The sequence below is a fragment of the Tachypleus tridentatus genome, chromosome 7 (genome assembly GCF_004210375.1).
Source record: "Tachypleus tridentatus isolate NWPU-2018 chromosome 7, ASM421037v1, whole genome shotgun sequence".
Classification (NCBI taxonomy): Eukaryota; Metazoa; Arthropoda; class Merostomata; order Xiphosura; family Limulidae; genus Tachypleus; species Tachypleus tridentatus.
Window position 1 is genome coordinate 79,437,389 of NC_134831.1, and position 24,853 is coordinate 79,462,241.

General features: G+C 34.3%; 1 protein-coding gene and 1 long non-coding RNA gene across 2 annotated transcripts in view; one reads left to right on the forward strand and one right to left on the reverse strand.

Moving 5' to 3' along the window:
• Positions 1 to 2,981, forward strand: part of LOC143258033 (uncharacterized) — a 45,567-nt gene extending 42,586 nt beyond the window's left edge. Inside the window, exon 4 of the long non-coding RNA XR_013032101.1 lies at positions 1,463 to 2,981. This is a non-coding gene — a long non-coding RNA (uncharacterized LOC143258033). The remainder of the gene's footprint in view (positions 1 to 1,462) is intronic.
• Positions 2,982 to 6,084: 3,103 nt separating this feature from the next.
• Positions 6,085 to 24,853, reverse strand: part of LOC143256052 (RYamide receptor-like) — a 46,170-nt gene continuing 27,401 nt past the window's right edge. The window contains exons 2-3 of the mRNA XM_076512701.1: positions 23,396 to 24,244; positions 6,085 to 9,370 (exon numbers count right to left, since the gene is read on the reverse strand). Coding sequence (XP_076368816.1) covers positions 8,900 to 9,370; positions 23,396 to 24,190 — 1,266 coding nt within the window. The 5' untranslated portion in view covers positions 24,191 to 24,244 and the 3' untranslated portion in view covers positions 6,085 to 8,899. The remainder of the gene's footprint in view (positions 9,371 to 23,395; positions 24,245 to 24,853) is intronic.

The window sequence follows — 24,853 nt, forward strand, 5'->3', positions numbered from 1 at the left end:
CTGTGCTAGCCGTCCCTAATTTGGCAGTGTAAGACTAGAGGGAAGGCAGCTAGTCATTACCACCCACCGCCAACTCTTGGGCTACTCTTTTACCAACGAATAGTGGGATTGACCGTCACATAATAACGCCCCCACGGCTGAAAAGGCGAGCATGTTTAGCGGGATCGTGATGCGAACCCGCGACCCTCAGATTACAAGTCGCACGCCTTCACACGCTTGGCCATGCCGGGCTTGTAAAAACTTGAACCATTCTATTTTAGTAATAAGCACATCTATAGTAGAGATATAAACAAATGTTTCACAAACTGGCTGTGTACTGTAAAAACCTTCCGTTTACGTTTTAGCATATTTTGTTCTATTTAGCGCAAATTCTTATGATTGATTAATACGTTCATTTGACCGGAACGTAACGCGATTAAGTACCGCGTACCAATTCGTTATTGTTTTTTAGTTAAGGTTTGAGATGTGAATAGTGGTACATATGTAATATTATTATAAAGGGAATACTTAATAAACCAATCTCTTTTGAATGAAGAGGCATTTACAGACTTGTATTATAATTTTATTTACAATTTTACCCCTTGAAATAGCAGTTTTTGTTGTGTATTGATTGAATGTCATGCCGACATCAATCTTTCATATACACGTGCTACAGTATTTCGTAAATGATACATGTAACTGCAGATATAAAACAGAATTAATTTATTTATACACATTTGGAAATAACTATCTGTTTGTGTAGTCACACAATACACAACATCCTGATTTTATATTTGTCTGGGGATAACTGATGAAATGCCATTGATTTTAATGAATGATAAAGCTTTTGCTTTCATCAGATTTCAGTGCTTTGGACTTAATAATAAACAATGATGACGTCACATAATATTATAATCATGCATCCTTCTACTATAGCAACACTCCGACTACAGAACAACCATCATAAAATAGGGTTTGTTCGTCTAAATGTACATTTTTGATAACCCACATATTAAAGTTCCTATAGTATGGTTCGTAATAAAGTCTTTCCAAACTTGAATTGTTTGGTATGTTATTAAACCTTTTCCCATTCAGTTAAAATAATCGTATTTTTAATAGCAGATCTTGATGCCCAGTTGTCGATACGAACGTGTAGGTTTTTCCATTTAAACACTTAACTGATGGAAGTTTTTCTATAGCAGTAACACAGGAAACATGTACGTAATATGTCAATAACAAACGTCAATATTAATTCCGGAATTACTAATAATCGATCACTACTTCTCCTTCCTTCCCTTTTACCTCAGTTCTAGTTCTAGAGTTTTGAAAGTTTGATAACACTGCTAAAACGTGAACTATTATTCTTAATAACAGAGGCGTTTTGTGATATTTTGAATACATTACAATGATTCTGTTCTCTTTTTTATTATGTTTATAATGTAATACAAAGTTCAGCTAAGTATTATTTGTTTGATTATTTTAGAACTTAACAGCAAAACCAAGTGATGGTTATCACTACGTGGACTTCTTTAAATGTCAACAGATCGACCAGAGTGATAGCAGCTAGTGAGCAACACCCACCGCCACCTCTTGGGTTGTTCCTGTCTAAACCCTGTTGAATACTGGGTTTGACCGTCAACTTTATTCCGAAAGTACAGAACAAATTTTTGCAGCAAAGAGATGTAAACCATAAACCAGCAAAGTGTAAAATTTTCTAGCAACAAAGTTCTTCGTGCTGAAATTAAACACTCAATGTTTCCCTTTTCAATATTCTGACGTGTGTTTAGTCATAATAGTAAAAAATTATTTTCTACACTCGGAAATCTTTTTTTTTTTTTACCAAAGAGAATAAAAAAATTGAAGTCTCTGTCTGTTAAAAACCATGTTTGGTCTACTGAGATGTCTTATCAAATATTGATATCAGGTAATCCTCACTTTCATCACAGACTTCTAGTGGATTCCCGACAACAAGGACACGTTTCAAATATTGATATCAGGTCATTCCTACTTTCATCATAGACTTCTAGTATATTTTGTTTTACCTCCGTACTACTACATTGAAAAACATTTTTATCTGTTTGGATGTTTGTTTTTTGTTTGTTTTGAATTTTGCGCAAAGCTATACGAAGGCTTTTGAAATCTTAGGAATTTTTTGAAGCAATTATTACCAATTATCACGCAGAAGTAAAAACATGAGTATTTCATTGAACGTGTTGTATCAATGGATAACTTGAGTTACACTTTGTGGAATTTTGTTGTGAGTTTGGAATCGTTATTGTAGTTTGTGTTTTTTGTAAAGCATGCCTTAAATGTAATATCTTTTCTTATCCTGGGTTCTCTATCACAAAGTGCTCCAGTATTTTAGTATTTGTGGAAACAGCTGCATAGTGTATCTGTCATACTGAAGCATTAAGAAATCCTTAGTTTACAGTAACAAATGTTTGTGTTACGATTGATACATCAGATGCTACTACCAGAACAAGTCTTATAATATTGCCAACTTGGAATGATTTTGTACCAAACCTTTGCGATTGGTTTTTTGTCCTTGGCAGGACCTTTGATAAGTTTGTTTGTTTGAATTTCGCGCAAATCTACACGAGGGTTATCTGCGCTAGCCGTCGCTAATTTAGCAGTGTAAGACTAAAGAGAAAGCAGCTAGTCATCACCACCCACCACCAACTCTTGAGCTATTCTTTAATTAAAGTGTAGTAGAATTGACCGTCACACTATAACGCCGCCACGACTAAAAGGGCGAGCATGTTTGGTGCGACGGGGATTCAAACTCGCCCCCCTCAGGTTACGAGTCGAGTGCCTTATCCACCTGACCATGTTGGGCCAGTGATTATGAACATTTATATTATACAAGCAAAGCCTGGTGGTACAAAATCATATGTGGATTTTTCTATGAAATAATCAGAAAGTTACTCATCTAAACCAATTATTAGAAAACAAAACTAAGTACATGCATATTAATTTAATTATTCTTACAATTCAACTTGTAACTGTTTGTTTGTTTTATTTGACTTTTAATATAATTGTTATTTACAAATTTTATTGAGTTATTCACTTCTGATTTATTTTAATTTAATACAAACTTTTTGTAAACCGGCCACACTTGACACTAGGAAATATGGTCGATATGATATTCATTCATTGGTTTCGTCCCCATAAGAAATATTTTTCTCATGTAATGTTGAAGCTGTTGCTCCTGCAACTTACTATTTATTTGGAATACTTATTCATACCTGTTTTTATACGCAGATTAGTATAACATATTTTTCAATTAGTCTCCAGGTGTCGTCTTTATTTTATTTAAATACTTAAGTATAGTTTTAAATATACATATAATTAACCATTCCTGTAGCAAAATATCCCTAACACCTTTTCACTCACACTCTCACCATCAAATATATTCTACCGGAACTGAGACGCTTATAACAGTATATAGAGAAATAGACACTTCCTGGGAAACGGGATGATCTTCATGATGTTACTGAGCTCTCTTTATATAAATATCACAAATTCTATTACACCACCATTCCCAGTTTGCCTCTGCAAAAGAAAGGTCCACCTTTTGAAAACTCTCGGATCATATGGTTTTCATTCATTTTATTAGTCCTTCTAGGACTCTTGAAAACAGAGAACGTTTTCCCAACAAAGATTAAAGGTCTGTGTTTTAAGCTGTACTATTGAAGAAAGACAAAGTTATAAAGAAACTCGTCACATTTTGAAGAAACAACATATTTAACTTGCAGCATAATAAATAATTATATTGATATGATGTCGATTATTAACAAGAGATTCTAAATCGAACAGATTTTCTGGTTCATAAAAATAGTTGTTGTTTTGAATTAAGCACAAAGCTACACAATGGGTTATCTGTGCTCTGCCCACCACGGATATCAAAACCCGATTTTTAGCGTTGTAAGTCCGCAGACATACCGTTGAGCCACTAGTAAGCATAAAAAAATAGTAAGTATATGGAGATCAAACATCTTTTCATATTTGTTGTCTATGCCAATTTTTTAGTAAATATTGGGGATAGAATTTTCATCTTACTTTTAGTATTCTTCATTAGGATCAATGTAAGTACCATATCCATCTGAAATAAGTCAAAGAAATTTCATCATAACAAGTATTATCACAAGTGTTTCCAATAGTTTTGAAGTATTTATTAAATTCCTTCCCCGCCTATACCATAATTATGTTCACAGATGACGCTAGTTGTTCATTTGAAACTGACGTCATTCTTGATGAATTGTTTGTTTTTGAATTTCGCACAAACCTACTCGAAGGCTATCTGTGCTAGCCGTTCCTAATTTAGTAGTGTAAGACTAGAGGGAAGGCAGCTAGTCATTACCACCCACCGCCAACTCTTGGGCTACTCTTTTACCAACGAATAGTTGGATTGACCGTGACGTTATAACGCCCCCACGGCTGAAAGGGCGAGCATGTTTGGTGCGATCGTGATGCGAACCCGCGACCCTCAGATTACGAGTCGCATGCCTTAACACGCTTGGCCATGCCGGGCCCTTCTTGATGAAAGGAAACAAATTTTACGTGGCACTTACTAATGTTAGCGTAACATTTCTTAAACACTCATACTGCAGCGTTATTCAGTATGATAAAGAACGTGAAATAGACACTTGGGTTTAAATCAAACACAAGACTCGAGACTGTCTTGGTTACTAGAGGGAACTACCAGTTTGTTAGTTTGTTTTTTGAATTTCGCGCAAAGCAGTTTGAATATACCTGTGATCTACCTGTTTTCAGAATAGTTTCACTTGTAAGAACCATGTATAATGTGTGTTTCAAAGTAGGTTACACACGCAAAACAATTTTATAAATAGAAGTACAGTTTAAAAAAATCAGTTAAAATATACGAAAAACAATTTGTTAACTAAGTAATTAATTCAAAGTGATAAATCGTTTCCATTGAAAGTAAGTCGTTCAATTACCTGTATTATCGAATAAATGTGATTTCTCGTCTACTTAAACTAACTGCTCTGCTGCTTTCCAAGTTTACATTTGTTCATAGCTTACCACGAAAATGCATATATATGTAAACTCAAGAACCTCTTTGATTCATGGCACTCTATAAACGTTTGGACTTACAGTTTTTAAAATATTAGAATGATGCTTGGAAGTAAACATATTATAAAACAAATAAAATAGTTTTTCCTTGTGAAAAAGAGCACTAAAAGTTCTCATCTAAGACTATAAACATATTTATAACTTTGCTTATTAAGTTTCACATTACTATGTGTTAAATGTGACTCACGTATGTTGTTGCTCAAATATGATACTAAGCCAAGGTTGAAATAAAACAGTTACCACGTTATCTTTTTCAACTATGTGAAACTTAATACCATTTTGGGAAAAATGATGTTTTTAGAATTACCACATCTATGTGACTATCAGAAATCTCGCACTGAAAACTAACTGATAACCTGTCCCACAATGTTAAGTTTTGTAAATATTACATTTTACCTAAATTAATGGTTTTAAGTTTTACAGTCCGCGTGCCATTGGATCAAACCCAATATTTTCTGTGTGAAACTATGCACAATGTTTACAAAACTATTTAGAACAATCAGTGGAACTGGCAAACTATTCATTACCTATGTGTTAAAATTATTCTTATTTCTACAATTGTTATGGTTGCCATTCCTAGCATCCTAATCGATTATCACGTACAAATCACTGTTCTGATACACATAATTTCATTATGACAATTAAATTCGATGGACGATGAAAATGTTTTGTCTTTTAATTTCTCTACGTTGATAGAATATACGATTGACGCAATCTTCAATATTGTCTAAGAACAACGTAATTACTCTATTATACGTAATACCACTCCCAAAGATCTTCACTATTAAAAGTTCTTCCATACCTGAATGGTTATATTAAACAGGCTAATAAGATAGTTTAACCATAGCTTATAATTGGCTTACAAAATTATTTTTGATATCATAAACTGAGAAAGCTATTATTTATTTACAGTATTGTGCATATTGTGACAATTATCCTTACGTCTGGCTCAAAATAAATATCAACAACAGAAAAATCAACATATCAGCTAACTTTATTGATAACATTAATACACACATCTGAAGAACTGACAACAATGTAACATTATACATTTGATGAGAAAATATTAAATAAATATTTTGCGTCTAGCATTTTAACATGGAATAATATTGTAGTCCTTGAAAGACGTGTAAAAACTAAAAACTTCATACTATTTTACCGACAGACATTCAAACTGAATACACGTGAATTGCTTTATGCGAAAAAATATCATTTCTTTAATCTTCTAGGATTTTACCAATACTTTACAAACATATAATGATACCACATTTAATGAGTAAAACCATATATGACTAGTATATACTACAAGCACTATTCTCTCTAAATATTTACATATGTCAACTAACTGAAGTTAAATAGCTAACACTTTTTAAATAAACTGCATTCCGTAACTCGGAGTATATTGGTCCAGTGGTAGAGCCCTTTATTTCAGAACTGGTGAGTGGTACCACAAAATATTTACTGCAATTTAAACTGTGGGTGTATTATAAGATTGACAGTCATTTCTTCAGTGTGTATGGTGGGTGGTTGTGTGCTGATGACTTTGTATTTTCCTTCTTCTCAGTAATTTGGAATTAGAGACAGCGAGAGTTATACCATAAATACAAATGTTTACAAATACCTGTGTAGAACCAGTTTATCAAATGCGTTATATTTAGCCGAAATCACGTATTATTTTTCTTATTTTAGCAAGTTTTCGTATGCAACGAAGAGTCAAACGGAAAGATTTTGAATATCACAAGCCTTTGCATACACGACGGTCATTACCTCATATGTTGGTTGGCCTTACATTTGTAACTCTTAAAAACTTTCCACTTTCGCTACATAATCTACCAGAACAGAATTTGTTAGTAATTTTTACAAGTTTAATTTGGGCTTACGTGAAATACATGTCTCGTTCATAGGACCTAAATACTGGAACATTACCTTAGCGGGAAACAAAATGTTTATTATCTAAATAATTATAGACGGTTTTCAAAGATGAATCATATACTTAAAGACGACGCAAGAATAAATACTTTGTATTGTTTTGTTTGTTTGTTTTGGAATTTCGCACAAAGCTACTCGAGAGCTGTCTGCGCTAGCCGTCCCTAATTTAGCAGTGTAAGACAAGAGGGAAGGCAGCTAGTCATCACCACCCACCGCCAACTCTTGGGCTACTCTTTTATCAACGAATAGTGGGATTGATCGTCACATTATAACGCCCCCACAGCTGGGAGGGCGAGCATGTTTGGCGCGACGGGTACCCGCGACCCTCAGATTACGAGTCCACGCCTTAACGCGCTTGGCCATGACGGGCCGAAATACTTTGTATGAAGTGTATAAATATTATCACACGAGGCCATTTCCAACAGTGAAAGATGTATTTTGCTATAGTATGTTTACTACATATTAAACTAATTCAGAATGAAGAAATTCGAAATTGTATTACTTTCCTCAACAAGCAGGTTCACTTTGCATTATATATGCTGGTAATGTAAGTTATTTAGTGATTTTAATATTAACCTAAGAATACCATTAAAAAGAATCATCACAGTGCAAGCCTCTAATCAACATAAAATAATTTACGGTTCTATTTTCTACAAATATAATAACAAGTAACAGATACGTGTTCATAAAAGAGTGGTAAAATAAATTAATAACAGAACTGACAAATAATTATAATTCAAAACAAAAAATTCAGCAAGAAGACAATTCCAATTTTATGTCCGACTAAACCGTGCATTATTGTTAGAAAATTGAATACAATTTGAATGAATATTTTCTTAAAATGGTGAACTGTCAAAATGTAAGACATTACATTGAATACCACTTCTTCATTGTTGTTTACTAGGTTAAAAAAAAACAGGTTAAGTTAAATAGGGTTATTCTTGAACCTTTTTTGTGTTGTAATCTCTTCCTAAGGCCGCTTGAAGGGGTCACATGCTTCAACCACTCGCATTAGAATACAGTAGTGTGTTGTCTGTGAGTGAGTCAGTAGACACTAAAATGACGTCACATAAGGGCGCTTAACTTGCAACTTGTGCGCATGCCATAGATCACGAGAAAGGATGACGTATGAACTTCAAAAACAAGAAATAAAAATATTTGTTACACTTAATCGTTCTTGTTTTTTTTACACGTGACAGAACATTTTCGGGGACCATGCGCAACTACATCTAGTTACTACACTTCACGTCCTCGAGAATAATCCCTGACAATAATATAGTATTGTTCTTCCGTAAGAGGGACATTTAGCTAGTTATGTAACCCAGAACAAGGGTATTAAAGAATTGAATGAATGCCCAACGTGTACGTCCTGGATTTAACAGTAGAAAAAGTGTGGAATTTTTCTAAGCAGATGATAAAATATATTGATTTTAGAACATCTTGTTTAATAGTAATGCGTTAACAAAATCATTGTTGTTTTAACAGTGAATTGGGATGAAAATGATATTTATAATTTAAAGTTTGAAAAATGTCATTCATATCTTATAATTAGCATGTTGGAGCGTTTCATGTTAGAAATGTTCCAGTTTTTAATATTATAACTAATTAACTGATAGTATAACGTTCATGTTCTGTTTCCCGTTGATAAATTCATTATTATAATTCATATTATTAACGATAAATGGGAATAAATAACAATTTGATACAAATAAAGTTTTGTGATTGCTAAAAACTGAATTTATAAGAGTGCGTGGCCTTTGGTGATTCAGCGGGTAAGCTTAAGGTTTATAACGCATAACGCAGAGAGATTATTGTGGTAGTTATGTAGCAAACAAATGAAGAGTAGCGAACGTGGCTTATCAGTGATGTAGGTTCAATCAGTAGTTCTCCGACCGTTCTACAAATGGCACTCGTTCGTGTAATTCTCAGACTCAGGAACATAACTTTTGAACGTTCTTTTAACTTTAAACGGATTCGTTTTGCTTCCATTATTTCTGCTGTTGGACGAAGATGTGTTTAGTACAGAGCTTTGGAGACTAGCCGTACGAACACTAGTATTGGTGGTGTATGTACTCCCTCGCTTCAGACTGTATGCTTCTCCATACTGGCGGCGCCAGCTTCTTCGAATACACGGCAAGTGAAGGTAAAACTGCCGGAAGCCCGTTCGAAACTTGGAGTTCATCCAACAGTAGATGACAGGGTTGTAAGATGTGTGGCTCATTGCAAGCCAGTGACAGACAAACCACACGTACTTGATGTTCTGTACATTCCAAATAGACGGGTCTTGATCTCCTATCACTATCAGAATATTCAGTGGTAGCCAGCAGATGGTGAATACGGACACTACAATGATCATCATTTTGACCATCTAGCAAAGAAGATGAAATTAATTATAATATAATATTTATCTGTTTTATATATAACACACCAAAGGTTTTAAAATTAGTTAAACTTGTTAACTGAAATATTTAGCTATTCATAGCGCTAATATAAGAATAAAATTATTTTCTTAGTGTAACGAAGGTTGTCAGAATATACACAGTACTCTTAAAGCGCTGGACTCGTAATCTAAGGGTCGTAGGTTCGAATCCCTGTCATACCAAATATGTTCTTCCTTTCAGCCGTGGGGGCGTTGTAATGTGACGGTTAATCTAACTAATCGTTGGTAAAATAATAGCTCAAATATTGACGGCGGGTGTTGTTGACTAGCTGCCTTCCCTCTAGTCTTACACTACTACGGCGGGTGTTGTTGACTAGCTGGCTTCCCTCTAGTCTTACACTATTAAATTAGGAATGGTTTGCGCAGATAGCGCTCGTGTAGCTTTGCTCCAAAACAAACAAACAAATCCTGGTTATTAATAGAGAAAATGTTAAAAACAAAAGTATTTTAGAAACATGTGGGTTTCGGACTGTATTACTTACTAATTGAAATGAAACACAAACTATTTATATTTGAAAAAAAAAAGAACTAAGTTACCATAAGTTTGATTGGATTTATTTCGTTTCACAATTTGTCATATTTACAAATAAAACAACGTTTATGGTTGTCGAAAAAATTGATGCTTCTAGCTTTCTAACACATTACGTAAGAACAATATGCAACAAAATTCATGACAATGTATTACGTATTGCACCCATATTTGTTTGTCGTCTTACTGTTTGTCTATGTCTGAGTAACCCGAGCATTACCAGTAGCGAATCGAAAATGTGAATGAATACTTTTTAAAATCAGTGATCGTAAAAAGTGAAAAAGTACATATAAACTGACCGCACGCTAGTACAGCGGTATGTCTCCGGATTTACAACACTAAAATTAGGGGTTCGATTCCCCTTGGTAGGCTGAGTAGATAGCCCTTTGTGGCTTTGCTATACGAAAACACACACACACACATATATATATATATATATAAACTGATAAGAATAAAGTACTGTAGCCAATTATTTTATTTCGTATATAAAATCCTAATGCAAACGTTTTCATTTGTCAATAACATTTGAAAATCCATGAGTGCCAGAACAAAGTTCTACAGATGGTTGGATACGTAAAAGTAAGCCTCACGCTAGTACAGCGGTAAGTCAACGGATTTACAACACTAATATCAGCGGTTCTATTTCCCTCGGTGGGCTCAGCAGATAGCCTTATGTAGCTTTGCTATAAAAAAAACATGCACATGTTATAGTAAAACGATTCTGCATATGTAAATCATCCATTATTGTGACAATCGCAGCCAGTATGAAGTCGTGTTGATACGACCTATATTTTGTTACTGTTTTCCATTTTGCAGTTATTGAGATTCTGTGGAAAACTGATTGTTTTTGGAAAAAGGTGTATAACTGCCTCTTTAGACTCAAAATATTTGTATACTTAGATCTTAAGAATATGTCCATATTGGAGATTTTTGACCTCCAAAACAAAGACATTTCTTGTTCTTGATAACATCGGGAAAACGAAAAATATAGATCAACTTGGGGACCCAGAACCATGCGGAAAGAGATCTGCAACAAGTCGCACCTCAACCGTGGTTAGTAAAGTGCAACATCTTCTTGTAACAGGTGAGAATCCAAGAAAATAAAGGTAAATGAGAAAAGCCGTCCACAGACAACAGCACATCAGTCTCTTTTATGACATATTTGCTCAACCACTTTGTACTCAGTCACCTGAGAAATGAAATGGACATTTATGATATTCCATATGAAGACATAACTGTTTCCCAGACGCAGCAAATAGGGATTTCTGTGCGTTCGAACTTTTGAAAGCGGCAGTGAGAAACCGTCATTTTTGTACACTAGATGGAGTTTTAAAGCAAGCAGGAAGTGCAATGTGTTTTGGACGTGACAGCCTTATGATGGAGTCTTTTGTGACAGAACTACACTGCAAGACTATTGTCAAGATGTATGGTCGTCAGATAGAGTAAGACCGGAACAGTACAGGAACAGTAGCGACATGGTAAATAGGTAACGCTCCAAAATAGTTTCAGTATAACGTATTTAACCTCTGTATTGTACAATTTTTTAACAAAAAATGGAATAAAAATTGTGATATTTCTAGGAAGCATTTTATTGAACTGATTTATCTTTCACGAATTCTCTCTATGTACTACTCAAACTAAATAATTTGGTGGACTAGGAATAAGTCTAATGTAGCTTTACTATAAGAAAAACACACACACACACCTAAATAATTATATATTGTCTTGGACGAACTAAATTTTAAGAGACCATATTTTCATGAGATATGAATCATTTCACTAAAAACAACACACTATGAATGAATTTTAATACAGCGTAGTTTCATTAGAACATTGGACCATATTTTCATCAGTGGTGAAGCTGTTTTTTTCAGAATCAATACACAATGAATGAATCCTGATTCAGTCTAATGTCATTAGAACATTGGACCATATTTTCGTCATCAGTGAAGATGTTTTCTCAGAATAAAAAAAACTATGAATGAATCCTGATCGAGTCTAATTTTAATAGAGCCATAAGTTTTATTCAGGAAAGTTTCAACACAGTACAGGACAAAACGGACAGAAAATGTTAAATATGTTTTCCACCATTCTCAATTAGCATATAAAACCCATCCCCAAATGAAGCTACAGCAAGCGCCATCTGTTCTGAACAGTGCGTAACGATTTTCTCAATGTCTTAAACTTTGGCAGCCATTTTATTCAAGTCAACAACCCCGTACTGTTTGAGAAAAATATTTAAAAAAGAAGTGGAACAAACGAAAAGATAGTTTGCGAGAAAATCGATTTCGTTATAATATGGTTTTCAAATACTCTTGTGCTATGAACAAACTTCCTGATCAAAACGTTTGATGCTTAATGTGAAATTACTCGATGGGGGCCAGCTAAAAATTACGGGCATAACAATGGGTTCGATTTTCCTCATTGGATGCAGCAGAAAGCTAATGTGACTTTGCTCTAAAAAAACCCACAAACAAACAAATTTAATGCGATGCTAAGGAAACGCAATTCCATTGACTCAAGTAGACATTAAGATATAATCATTTTAAACACATATTCTGTCATAAAGAAAAAAACAAAAAAACTCTGTATATGTATTATATGTGTGCGAATATGTCTACAGGACAACGAGGGAAAATAAACGAAACCTGAATGGTTTTAAAAGAATTTGCGTAATGACAGGCTAACTCAATCAATAATTCTTCTGGAATCAGTCATTCAACTTGAGTAAAACTAGAATATCGCGTGATCAACAATGATAATTACCAGTGATAAGCAGTTCAGTTTTATAGCATCGTTAAAGAACAAATACACTTTTCCACATTAACTCTGAAATTCTTATGGCAATTACGACTATCAACCAATGTTTCGACAACTCTTTTAGAAAAAAGAACTAATTGTTAGGTAGATGAACGTTAAAGGTCCATCCATGTTAACTAGCAGTAGATATTTTATCCATCCATGTTAATTAGCAGTAGATATTTTAAAGAATTTAAATTATCCTTTATTATTCAATATTAAAAACAATTAGAGAGTTATTCATGACCAAGTTTATTCGTTTTCATTTTTCTTCTTCTCTCGGGCCCGGCATGATCAGGTGGTTAAGACGTTCGACTCATAATCTGAGGGTTGCAGATTCGAATCCCCGTCGCACCAAACATGCTCGACCTTTCAGCCGTGAGGCGTTATAATGTGACGATCAATCCAAAGAGTTGGCGGCGGGTGGTGATGACTATATACCTTCTCTCTAGTCTTATACTGCTAAATTAGGGACGGCGAGAGCAGATAATATTCATTTAGCTTTGCGCAAAATTCAAATCAAACTCAAGAAGTAAAATTCGCTCCTAAGATTCCCGCGTTGACTGTCAAAAAGTAGAGACATGTATCAGCTCCATGCGAAAAGTATTGACTCATTCCTCTCAAAGACCCTAATTCGGGCCTAACCATCATTGAATAAGTATTTCTACAATGGACGATTAGGGTTAGGTCTATAGCTACATCATCCAGCACTGGCTGTGACCGATAACATATTTCTGCTAGAAGAATCTACATATACATCTGATTACTTTCATTGGTCTCTTGTCAAGACCTTAAAACAACAAGTCTTAACAAAATTCAACGCTTACGCTTGGTTCGGTTTTGCCGTAACACTCAAAATGAAAAAGAAGACTATAGTAAACGGGTTTTCGAGTGATTTAAACAAGCCATTGACCTTTTCCTACTTAGATGAGTTTAGTGTGGATGATACCAATGTTACGAACGTGGCTACTAGTTTAGACCTGGATAATATAATTAGTTGTGTTAAATTACAGCTGGGTAAAGTAACAACAAGAACAGAAAGAGATACAAGTTCTGTGTAAAACCAGAACTCTATCAAAACTATTTTAAGTGATGAATAATCGATCAATAAAACTGTAAAATCAAACTAACAAGTAAATGAAAGTAAAACCACTTTGTATAAACACACATTGGACACAATCACTAAACAACAGGATGAAGAAGGAACAACACAAGCTAAACAGGAACCACCTAAACATGCCATTATAATAGAAGGAATGCCTGGTTCGTATAAAGAACCACAACTAGCTATAGAAATAAGGAAACACAAAACAAAAACAAATATAACTACTGTTTGTTTGTTTTTTGAATTTCGCAGAAAGCTACTCGAGAGCTATCTGTGCTAGCCGTCCCTAATTTAGCAGTGTAAGACTAGAGGGAAGGCAGCTAGTCATCATCACCCACAGCCAACTCTTGGGCTACTCTGTTACCAATGAATAGTGGGATTGACCGTAACATTATAACGCCCCCACGGCTGAAAGGGCGAGCATGTTTGGCGCGACGGTGATGCGAACCCGCGACCCTCGGATTACGAGTCGCACGCCTTAACACGCTTGGCTATGCCAGGTCCAAAATAACTATTATCAAACGGTTAGTTACGGGTGGAGTACTCGTAAAAAGGGCTGAAGACTTAAACGTTTTACCAGTTAAATGGCTGAAACATGCCTTTAGTTCTAGTAACATTAAAATATACATACTTGGTATGAAACCCAATAAACAGTCTTTCATATTCATGTGGATACACTATTTCATTAACACAGAAGACACTAAAGATGAAGTCACAAGAATACAGATTCTATACATAAACATCGAAAGAACAATTTAAAGTAGAATACAACAACCTAGTAACATTATCAAAGTCTACACAGACAACACAAATCGACATTAAGGAACAGATAACTAATGATATCTGCTTTAGTAATAGAAGTTTGAAGTAGAAAAAACAAAAACACCGACCATGGTTATTATACAGTACTTCAACTGTCAATTTTATGGTCTCGTGGTAACAGCATGCAAGTCGTTACCACGTTGTGTCGGATATGTTGGTAACCACCTCACAAGTATCTGTACATTGGAATACAGTAAACCTTTGTGTTATACCTGTAACAAACACCATACAACAAACCACACTAACAACACAGCCACAACAACAAACACTACTTCTTACAACAGTTATGTAAAAACAACAGCCACAACAACATAAGGTAACTGAACAACATCTACAACAAAAACCCATCAATAGTACAGAACAAGTTAATAAGCAACAAACAGAACAACAAGTAATAGTAAATGAAACTCAAAGTACCAACAACAACAGTACAAAATCGCAAACAATCATCACATAATAGCCCAATAATAGAGACTATTAAAATATTTTTCTCGAGTACTTTACATAGTATCAAAATCGAGAAAACAAACAAGACTGTATCACACTCGTTATAAACATATCAAAAATCAACATAACATCAGTAACACCACATACAGTATAAACATTCATGGGCCCATTCTTAACATAAACATCCAAAATGGTCTTACTTCCAAGAGACACGAGATCGAAGACCTTATACTACAGACTAATCATGACACTTTAGTAATTACTGAAATTACACATTATAAACAATATAAATCGTTTTAAGAGTAGGTAGGATTTTTAAAAAATGAGCCCAATTGGAGCATATATTGTTGTGTGTGTGTGTTTTCTCATAGCAAATCCACATTGGGCTATCTGCTGAGTCCACCGAGGGGAATCGAACTTTTAATTTTAGCCTTGTAAATCCGTAAACTTACCGCTGTACCAATGGGGGACAATAATTATTGTATAAATTTCTATTACTCAATAACATATGGAAGATAGTAGCAAAATATTTACATAGATGTTCATGTAATAGATAATAAAATAATAACAATAGCTGGAATCCACTGCTCTCCATCCAAAATACAGGATGTCCAATTTCTGTATAAATTAATAGGATATAATAAACAATCGGTAAAACAGGTGATCTTAATAGTAAACATAAAAATTGTTGCTGTAATACAAAAACACCAAATGGAATAAGTCTTTTAAACTTACATTATTCTGGTTGTGTGTTGTTATACGATAACACTCCTGCCCATACCAGTAACGTATACCACATAAGTGATGCAAATGAATTAGATAAATTACTTATCATATTTAGTAGTTGAAACTGTACAAAAACCATGAGATATTGATGTATACTGTCAACCTCCGAGTGTTTAACAAATGCGGTAAATAAAACAATATCCAAACACCGATCACACAATTATTACACAAAATAGAAACCGCATACACATAGAACAAACATGATTATTATAAGAAGGTTAGACAGAAGATAATACATGGATCCAGATAATTCAAATATAAACACACAAATTAACTTCATAAGAAATATAATTAAACAACTAAACCAATACAGGTAGGACAGTTACTGATTAAACCAAGTCACGTAGGACAGTTACTGTTTAAACCAACACAGGTAGAACAGTTACTGATTAAACCAAGACAGGTAGGACAGTTACTGATTAAACCAAGACAGGTAGGACAGTTAGTGATTAAACCAACACAGGTGGGACAGTTACTGATTAAACCAAGACAGGTAATACAGTTACTGATTAAACCAACACAGGTAGGACAGTTACTGATCAAATCAAGACTGGTAGGACAGTTATTGATTAAACCAATACAGGTAGGAGAGTTACTGATTAAAACCCAGACAGGTAGTACAGTTACTGATCAAACAAGAACAGGTAGGGCAGTTATTGAGTAAACCAATACAGGCAGGACAGTTACTGATTAAACCAAGACAGGTAGGACAATTACTGATTAAACCAACACAGGTGGGACAGTTACTGATTAAACCAAGACAGGTAATACAGTTACTGATTAAACCAACACAGGTAGGACAGTTACTGATCAAATCAAGACTGGTAGGACAGTTATTGATTAAACCAATACAGGTAGGAGAGTTACTGATTAAAACCCAGACAGGCAGGACAGTTACTGATTAATCCCAGACAGGCAGGACAGTTACTGATTAAACCAAGACAGATAGGACAGTTACTGATTAAACCAAGACAGGTAGGAGAGTTACTGATTAAACCAACACAGGTAGGATAGTTACTGTTCCAAGATAAATTAATTTACTGAGTCTAGGAAATTTTGTACACATTTAATAATACTTACAAACTATCAAAATACTCACAAATGATCCAACTTTACATTATCATAAAAAATAAACAGTAAGTAGAAGCTTTTAAAAAAAAACTAATTTAACAAAGCTTTCAAAACAGAACAAGAATCAGACAGGAATAACCATTTATACAATAATGTATATAAATTTTAAACTCCAACATTTATGTCTACTAGAGCATTCTACCAAAATAATAATCACGATCCTGGATAAAACATCATAAACATAATAACAAAACCAGAGATTATTCTATCTATATAACATAAAAATAAATAAAGCACCAGCAAAAGATCAAATACAAGCAATACTGTTAAAAAAATGTAGTCAGAGATTGTTTCACCATTGTTTGACGTAGTTAATTCATCCTTAAATTCAGGATACATACCTGCCTCTTGGAAGCAAGCAAATGTACTAATTTTTTGAAGGAAAGAAAACCAGAGAATAAGCCTGAAAGTTACAAACTGATCAGTGTAACTCGTTGTCTATGCAATATTTTAATCGGCACGAGGATCTCAACTTTTCTATAGGTCACATCATAATTATTTGAAGTTCAAAATGGTTTTAGAAAATTTTAGTTAACAATTGATTATTCAGTTAGGTTTACTAAGTAGATAGCTTTAATCAAAAGAAATGAACTGTCTCTTTGTGTCGCGATATTGAGAAAGCATTTGACACTGTGGGGTATAATAGTTCAAGATTATAATGAAAATAACTGGAATTACCAATAGAATTTATTCACTGATTGTCCAACTTTCTTGACAGAAATGTAGAGTAATTGGTAAGGGCTCCAACTCGGAATACTTTACCCCAGATAGGGGTTTTCGTTAGTGAGGGGTAGTTAGTCCTAGCCTGTACATCATGTACGTAAGCGACATGCCATTAAACGATATTAACTGTAGTTTAACTTCATAGTGTGATGCCGATGTGACTCTCTGGAAGAGTTCAAACTCAGGTATCAAACAATTTACAATCAGTTTTAAATCAAATAGCTGAATGCTGTCAGAAATCTGGAAATAAAATTAATATACCAAAAACGAAATCAATGTTATTCGGAAAAGCTCTCAAATTACATAGAAACTCTTCTTGATACCAATTCGTAAGCAAAATTTTTAGGTATAACGTATGATTCAAAATTGGAGAAAGCATGTAGCCGAAATTATGAAAAAGGTGTGGCAGCGAGCAAAGTATTTCACAACATTAATAGGCAAAAACACAGGAGCGTCCACAGAAAACATTATAACAATTTATAAATAATATGTTTGACTGGTACTAGAATATGCATGCCCGGCATAATTAAATGTAGCAAAAACAGATTTTAAAAAAATCTAAATGATACAAAATTCAACACTAAACTCAGCCTTCAGCGTACTAAAAATTCACAAACTCAACATTTTTATATAATTACGCAAACAAAACTTATTTCCATTAAAAGACAGATTCATAGATTGTTCGTTCGGCTACTTTAATAAAAATGTATGTTAAATTGATTTATTAACAAAAATAGACTGGTATATCATACATGATGTTAATAGGGTTAAGTGCTCCTCACAATTAAATGTCTACGTTAGAATTAAAATCACCGCTACTAGATATTAAAATTATTTTACCAAGAGTTAAGACACCATCGTGTTATTTAAAAAGGGAATTTTATGTATAAATACGCACTGCTGAACATCTCTTGTGAACAAGTGTAATTTGATTCTGGAATTGTTTGTGATCTTAAATAACTAAATGAAGCGATTTATTACGGTATGAACTATTTGTAAGAGTTTTTGACCAAATTAAGTGAACAATTTAAAATTATACTAAATACTGCTACCATAATTTTCAAAGACACAGTCCGGAAAAGGCGAAGAAGTTGACTCAGTGTTTTGTATTAGACTACAAGAATTAGCATTTGACAGTTTTTAAAGTTAAATCATTTATTCAGGAGGGAAGAAGAGGTCAAAAATGTACCTCATCCTTCTGGGTCCTCAGTGATATAAAATCCCGGTGCCGAACATCGAACGAATGAAAATTCTTTCATAATACACGGACTAAATGTTGCGTCTTTTTTCTATAAAAATATTTAATACAAATATAGTCATCTGAAAAACATTTGTGGAGCCGATGTAGGTTAGGCTTTCTCTTTTTATTTATCTTCTGATTATTTCAAGAAAACACCAACTGAAACTACCATATTAATCCAATGTTATGCATTTTATGGTAGGTGACGGAAACTATTTATTAAAGCCACCAAGAGAGATCTTTTCAACACTAAAACAACTGAACTCCCACCAACTAATGTGAAATGCGGTATGCTTCAAGTGAGGGCCCCAGCTCGTACAGCGGTAAGTCTACAGGTTTACAACGCTAAAATCAGGGGTTCGATTCCCCTCGGTGGGCTCAGAAGATAGCCCGATGTGGCTTTGCTATAAGAAAACACAAACACTCTAAGTGAGGACTGTATTTGAAAAGCAGAAATTCGTGTGTTATGCGCAAGATGGCAGCTGTTTGAACTTTACGTATTTACGCAGTTCTTTACGTATTCGGATTTAACATTTTATTTTATTCCATGTTTGTATTTGTTTTGTTCTGATGAATTTTGAACAAAGCTATTCGAGTGTCACTTACTAATTTTGAAGTTATAAAGTAGAAGGAAAGCAGCTAGTCAGCACTACCCACCGTCCACTCTTAGGCTATACTTTACCAATAAATAGTAAGGTTGACCATCATATTGTAACGTTTTCATGGCTTAAAGAGAAAATATAGAGGTTGAAAGGATACAAACCCACGACCAGAAGGCTGCGAGTTGAGTATCCTAGCCACCAGGTCATGCAAGGATTACTTCAGGGGTTTATATATAACGAGAATTATAATCAGTGTTTTTAAGTTTACAACTTATTTTGTATGTGGATGTTGTTTAAACATAGAAGTTCGTATTCTACCATTGTAGCGTATTTTCGATTTGTCTGAGCGCTCATTTCATGTTATTATTGCGTACATTGTATCATGTTACACATTTTTCTCATATTAATTAGCAAATACCGCACCAGCTGAGAATTTTCGTTCTCTTCCAAAGTTAGAGTAAATCAGGAGCTGTTTGGATAAAAATTGTATACTAGTTGGAGTAAAATCATAATTGATGATTAGGACATGAAAGTTGGTCTCTTATATCTAATTGCACAAAATCGCCAATATAAAAACAACCGTAAAACGTAAAACTGAAACTTTATATGTATCTTCTCATGAATCATTGAATCTCCATACCAATTTTGATAAAGATTCATCCATACCCTGCTAAGTAGTTACATGAGCATACAACAGGCAGTACTATTATAGTTATATAGATAATTGGCTTACTAGGATTGAGAAGAATTTATGTAATTCAAAACTTAAAAGTCCAGGTGATCACAGTGTGAGACTTGTAATCTCCTTCTGTTTTTTATTTTTTATGTAATGCTGTGAGCAGGTTTATCTCACATTGTATAATTATTTTATATCCCACAGTTTACCATGTCGTTTATGTTTCCACTGGCCTTACCAAAAAAAAAAGTTCATTCCTTTTCTACACTAACTACCACAGGTATAACCATATGTTTGTTTGTTTTATTAAACACAAAAATACATAAAGGACTATGTGTGCTCTGCCCATCACAGGTATTGAAACCAGGTTTCTAGCAGTATAAGTCTGTTGACATACCAATGTATCACTGAGAGAAATAACCTCAAGAATGCCATTTGAAATTTGTTAATTAACTAACTAATTAATTCTCCAAAAAATTTCGTACACTTTAGGATCCAAATTGATTTATATTTGTGTGTGTATATGTATGTGCTTAACAAAGACGGTAGGATTAAGTTGCGTTTTTTAACACTATTAAATAAGTTGATTATTTTTAGCTTACTTCACATTCCTCGTCATTGTAACATATCACTGTCCCTCTAGTGGCACAGGTTTCAATACCCGTGGTTGGCAGAGTGCAAATATGTCTCTGTGTAGCTTTGTGCTTAATTCAAAACAAAATATTTTACAAACTTTTATTAGTTGAAGACACCATTGTTAACTGGCGCCTGCTGGTTTGTAAACTAATGAAATATATTAAATTCGTTTTCACTATTAACAACGTAAAATCAAAGCAGTATAGTCTATTACATTTCAGCAAGTGTAATGTACCTTTAAATTGTGATTTTTAAGCTTAAATCTCACTTAAAATTTTGAAAATAATGATGTAGCTAAATTCTACGTATTCATACGTTGTACATGTTTCAATTTGATTAGAATTATCTTTATATTTAGCGAAATCCATCATTATTGATAGTGGGACAATGTTTACGGTGGTGTTGATGAAAGCCATTGATATATTGTAACCCCTGTACATGATTGAAATATCTCATTCCGAGATCCGGAGTAGCTTTTAAAACTGGTTACTCTTGTCAGAAATCGGAAACTCGGTGCGCAGGAAACCCACGTGCTCGTGATGAAGTCTTTGTACTTGGTTTATCTGACGATTATAGCATTGTATTATTGTATGCTATATCTTACTTGCCTTTAGCCTTTTATACTTGTAATCAGAATTGGTAAAGAATGAAAGCCACACATCACTTATTTTTAAACCAATGGAAATCACAGTTAACTGTAAGCCTAAGATGAGTCAAAATGTTAAGGCACTCAAACATCTATTGAGCTGCAATGATAATTTAAGAGGCACGTGAAAGGACACCTATCAAATGATAGATTAAATACGATTATAATACGATGCAAACATCACTGGATACATTTTATACCTAAATGTGTACTTTCTTATATATAAAAAGGAAGGATAAAATAGGCTTGGGTTTCAGCTTATAGCCGCTTGAAAGCGATGTAATAATCTACCAACAACTGAGTTTTGTATTGTTTTACGAGTACTCAATTGATGAGGCGAAAGATACCGAGAATTATGTTCTACATGCTTGAGATTGTCTGGAAGTAAATGAAGTGTTTCAAAAAGATATACCAGTGACAAGTAAACATTACATTTGTGGTTTATAGGTGAAAAAAATGACCCTGTATTACTATCTCCTGCGACACAGAACGTATACATTTGATAGCCATTGTAAAAATATGGAAGAAAAGACGAAAGGAAAAAAAAAAAGACAAAATTTTGAATTAAAAGAAAATATTATTAATCCTTTGATATTTTTAATATTGAAGCAGATTTTAACAGAACGTTGTTATAACAGAAAAACAATTATTTTAATAAAACAAAAAACCTTTTATATTTGGTTTGTTTTGTATTTCGCACAAAGCTACTCGAGGGCTATCTGAGCCAGCAGTCTCTAATTTAGCAGCAATAGACTAGAAGGAAGGCAATTAGTCAACATCACCCACCGCTAACTCTTGGGCTACTTTTTACCAATGAATAGTGGAATTGACCATCACATTATAACGTCCCATGGTTGAATGGACAAGTATAAATTTGAATATGTTGTAGGAGGTCATGTTGATGTAGTTAATTTGCCTCTTGTTTAACAAGGAACTTATGTGTAATAGGAATGTTATTAATCGTTTTATCCCGTAAGTTACTTGTTAGTGTTTACTGTACTTTTCTTTTTCATGATCGAACACGTAATTCAGTTATGTCACAGCTCTGTAACAAGTATGGACTTGAAAAGTGTCTTCATTCAAAACTGATATATAAAATATTAGTTGTTTGGTGTTTTTTCTATAATTTGTACTTCAGTTAATACTTTTTTATTTAAAGAGTTACTTTGAACGAATGAAGAATTTTAAATACGATAACAGTTGAGCTGTATTCAATTCTTAGCCAATTAATTGCTAATAAAATCATAACCTTTTTCATGACCAGCGGAAGTAGCCATCCGTTAGACGGATTAAATAAAAACTCGTTTGTAATAAAGGATTGGAAATTGTGTTTCTATTTTTTTTAACATAACAAACATTGAGAGTCTAATCAGAATACATAACATTACTACAACCGAAAAGAAACACATAATATTTTCAAGACTTCTATCAATGCGAAATTAAATGGTGTGTGTGTGTGGGGGGTTCAAACACCCTCATGACCTTTCTCGTGTCGTTCTATATCACTGTTACAAGTTGGGTGCTGATTGGTCAATGACTGTGGAAACGTATTAGGAACAGATATACATACGTATTGATGTTTATTTATATAGAAGATGGGTAGCTAGCCCCCACCCCCTTTACGACCTCCCTAATGTTATCCTGCTTCACCATGTCAGGTTTGGTGTATATAGAATACACGACTGCTTTATATAGAATATTTAGCAACGCATACATGTATATATATGTATAATCTTAGTTCTTAAAATTAAGAAATATCTCTTTATGCCTGTTGGAGTAGTAACGGGTACTAAGAAGATAACAACACTCACCTTTCGTTTTGATGCAGCCAATCTCTGATCTCGGGTATCTTCAGCCTCCCCTGGTGTCTGCTTTCCCCACACAACAATAGCTATCCTGGTGTAAGTCAATACAAGTACTATTAACGGCAGGAAGTACTGTAAGGTCATAAGGGCCATGCTGTAGTAATATCTTTGAACTGGGGTAGCCCATACCTCAGTACAGAGATAACGATTGGTGTTGTTCTTCGGAACGAGCTTTGAAACGATGGCTGTCGGTAGAGGGGTAAGCAGAGCCACCAACCATACAGCAAAAATAAGTAACTTAGCCTGTAATCTGGTCATTCGTGGTTTGAGGGGCTTAATGATGGCAATGTACTTGTCCACACTAATCGCTATTAATGTATAAGCACTAGCAAACACAGAAACAGCCTGAGCGTAAGTGAAAATCACACAGAAAGCTGCTCCGAATGGCCAAGATCCCAGAATGAGGTTAACAACAAAGGTAAAGGGAATACACAGAAGAGCCATCAAAATGTCACCGACTGCAAGGTTAACAATGAAAAGGTTAGTGACAGTTCGCATTCGGGAATCGGAAAGCACGACATAGCACACGATACCGTTCCCACCAACAGCCGTAAGGGATATCGCTATGTACATCACATACATTAAAACCTGAACACCTGTTGGAACTGGGTTGTCTTGTAGCTGGCTGTCGGTCACATTGTTCTCATTAGTTTCACTGAAAAGATCTAATGACATGTTACCCCAGGCGAACATTGCAGTTTCCCACGGACCAAGAAATAATCCCGTGAAGTTCCTCGTCATTGTTTCGCTACTTAAAATTTTTCTTCAGTCTATCACACCACACTTTGCCGCCGTCTACAAACCAAAACACAGATAATTATGACGAATATACATATATATATATTATTATTACAAGTCCTCTTTAAGAAACGCAAGTGTGAAATTGTAGCTTTAAAAATGTAAAGTACTTACACAATACGAGTTCATGCTTAAGAGCTGTACATTCATGTATTTTAAAGATGGCTGACATTGGTATTAAAAACTTTAATTAAAATAAGTAGGTTTCTCGTTATCATGAATCGTACATTTACAGCTTTCATCTACCATGTTGCCAGTAGTTCATTCCCTCTTGCAAATTTCACATTTTTATTAACATGAAATCTTATTCGAATCAAACTAAGATGTGATAAACCTAAGTTGTTGAACTAGCTTTTCGTTTAAACTAAGACATAATTGAATTTCGCACATAGCTACATAAGGGCTATCTGTGCTACCCGTCCCTAAATTAACAGTATAAGATTAGAGGTAGAGCAGTTAGTTGACACCACTCACTGTCAACTCTTGGGCTACTATTTTACTAACAAATAGTGGAATTGACCGTTACATAAAACGCTTTCCGTGGTTGAAAGGGTAAGCATGTTTAGTGGGACGGAGATTCAATTGCGAGTCGAACGCCCTAACCAA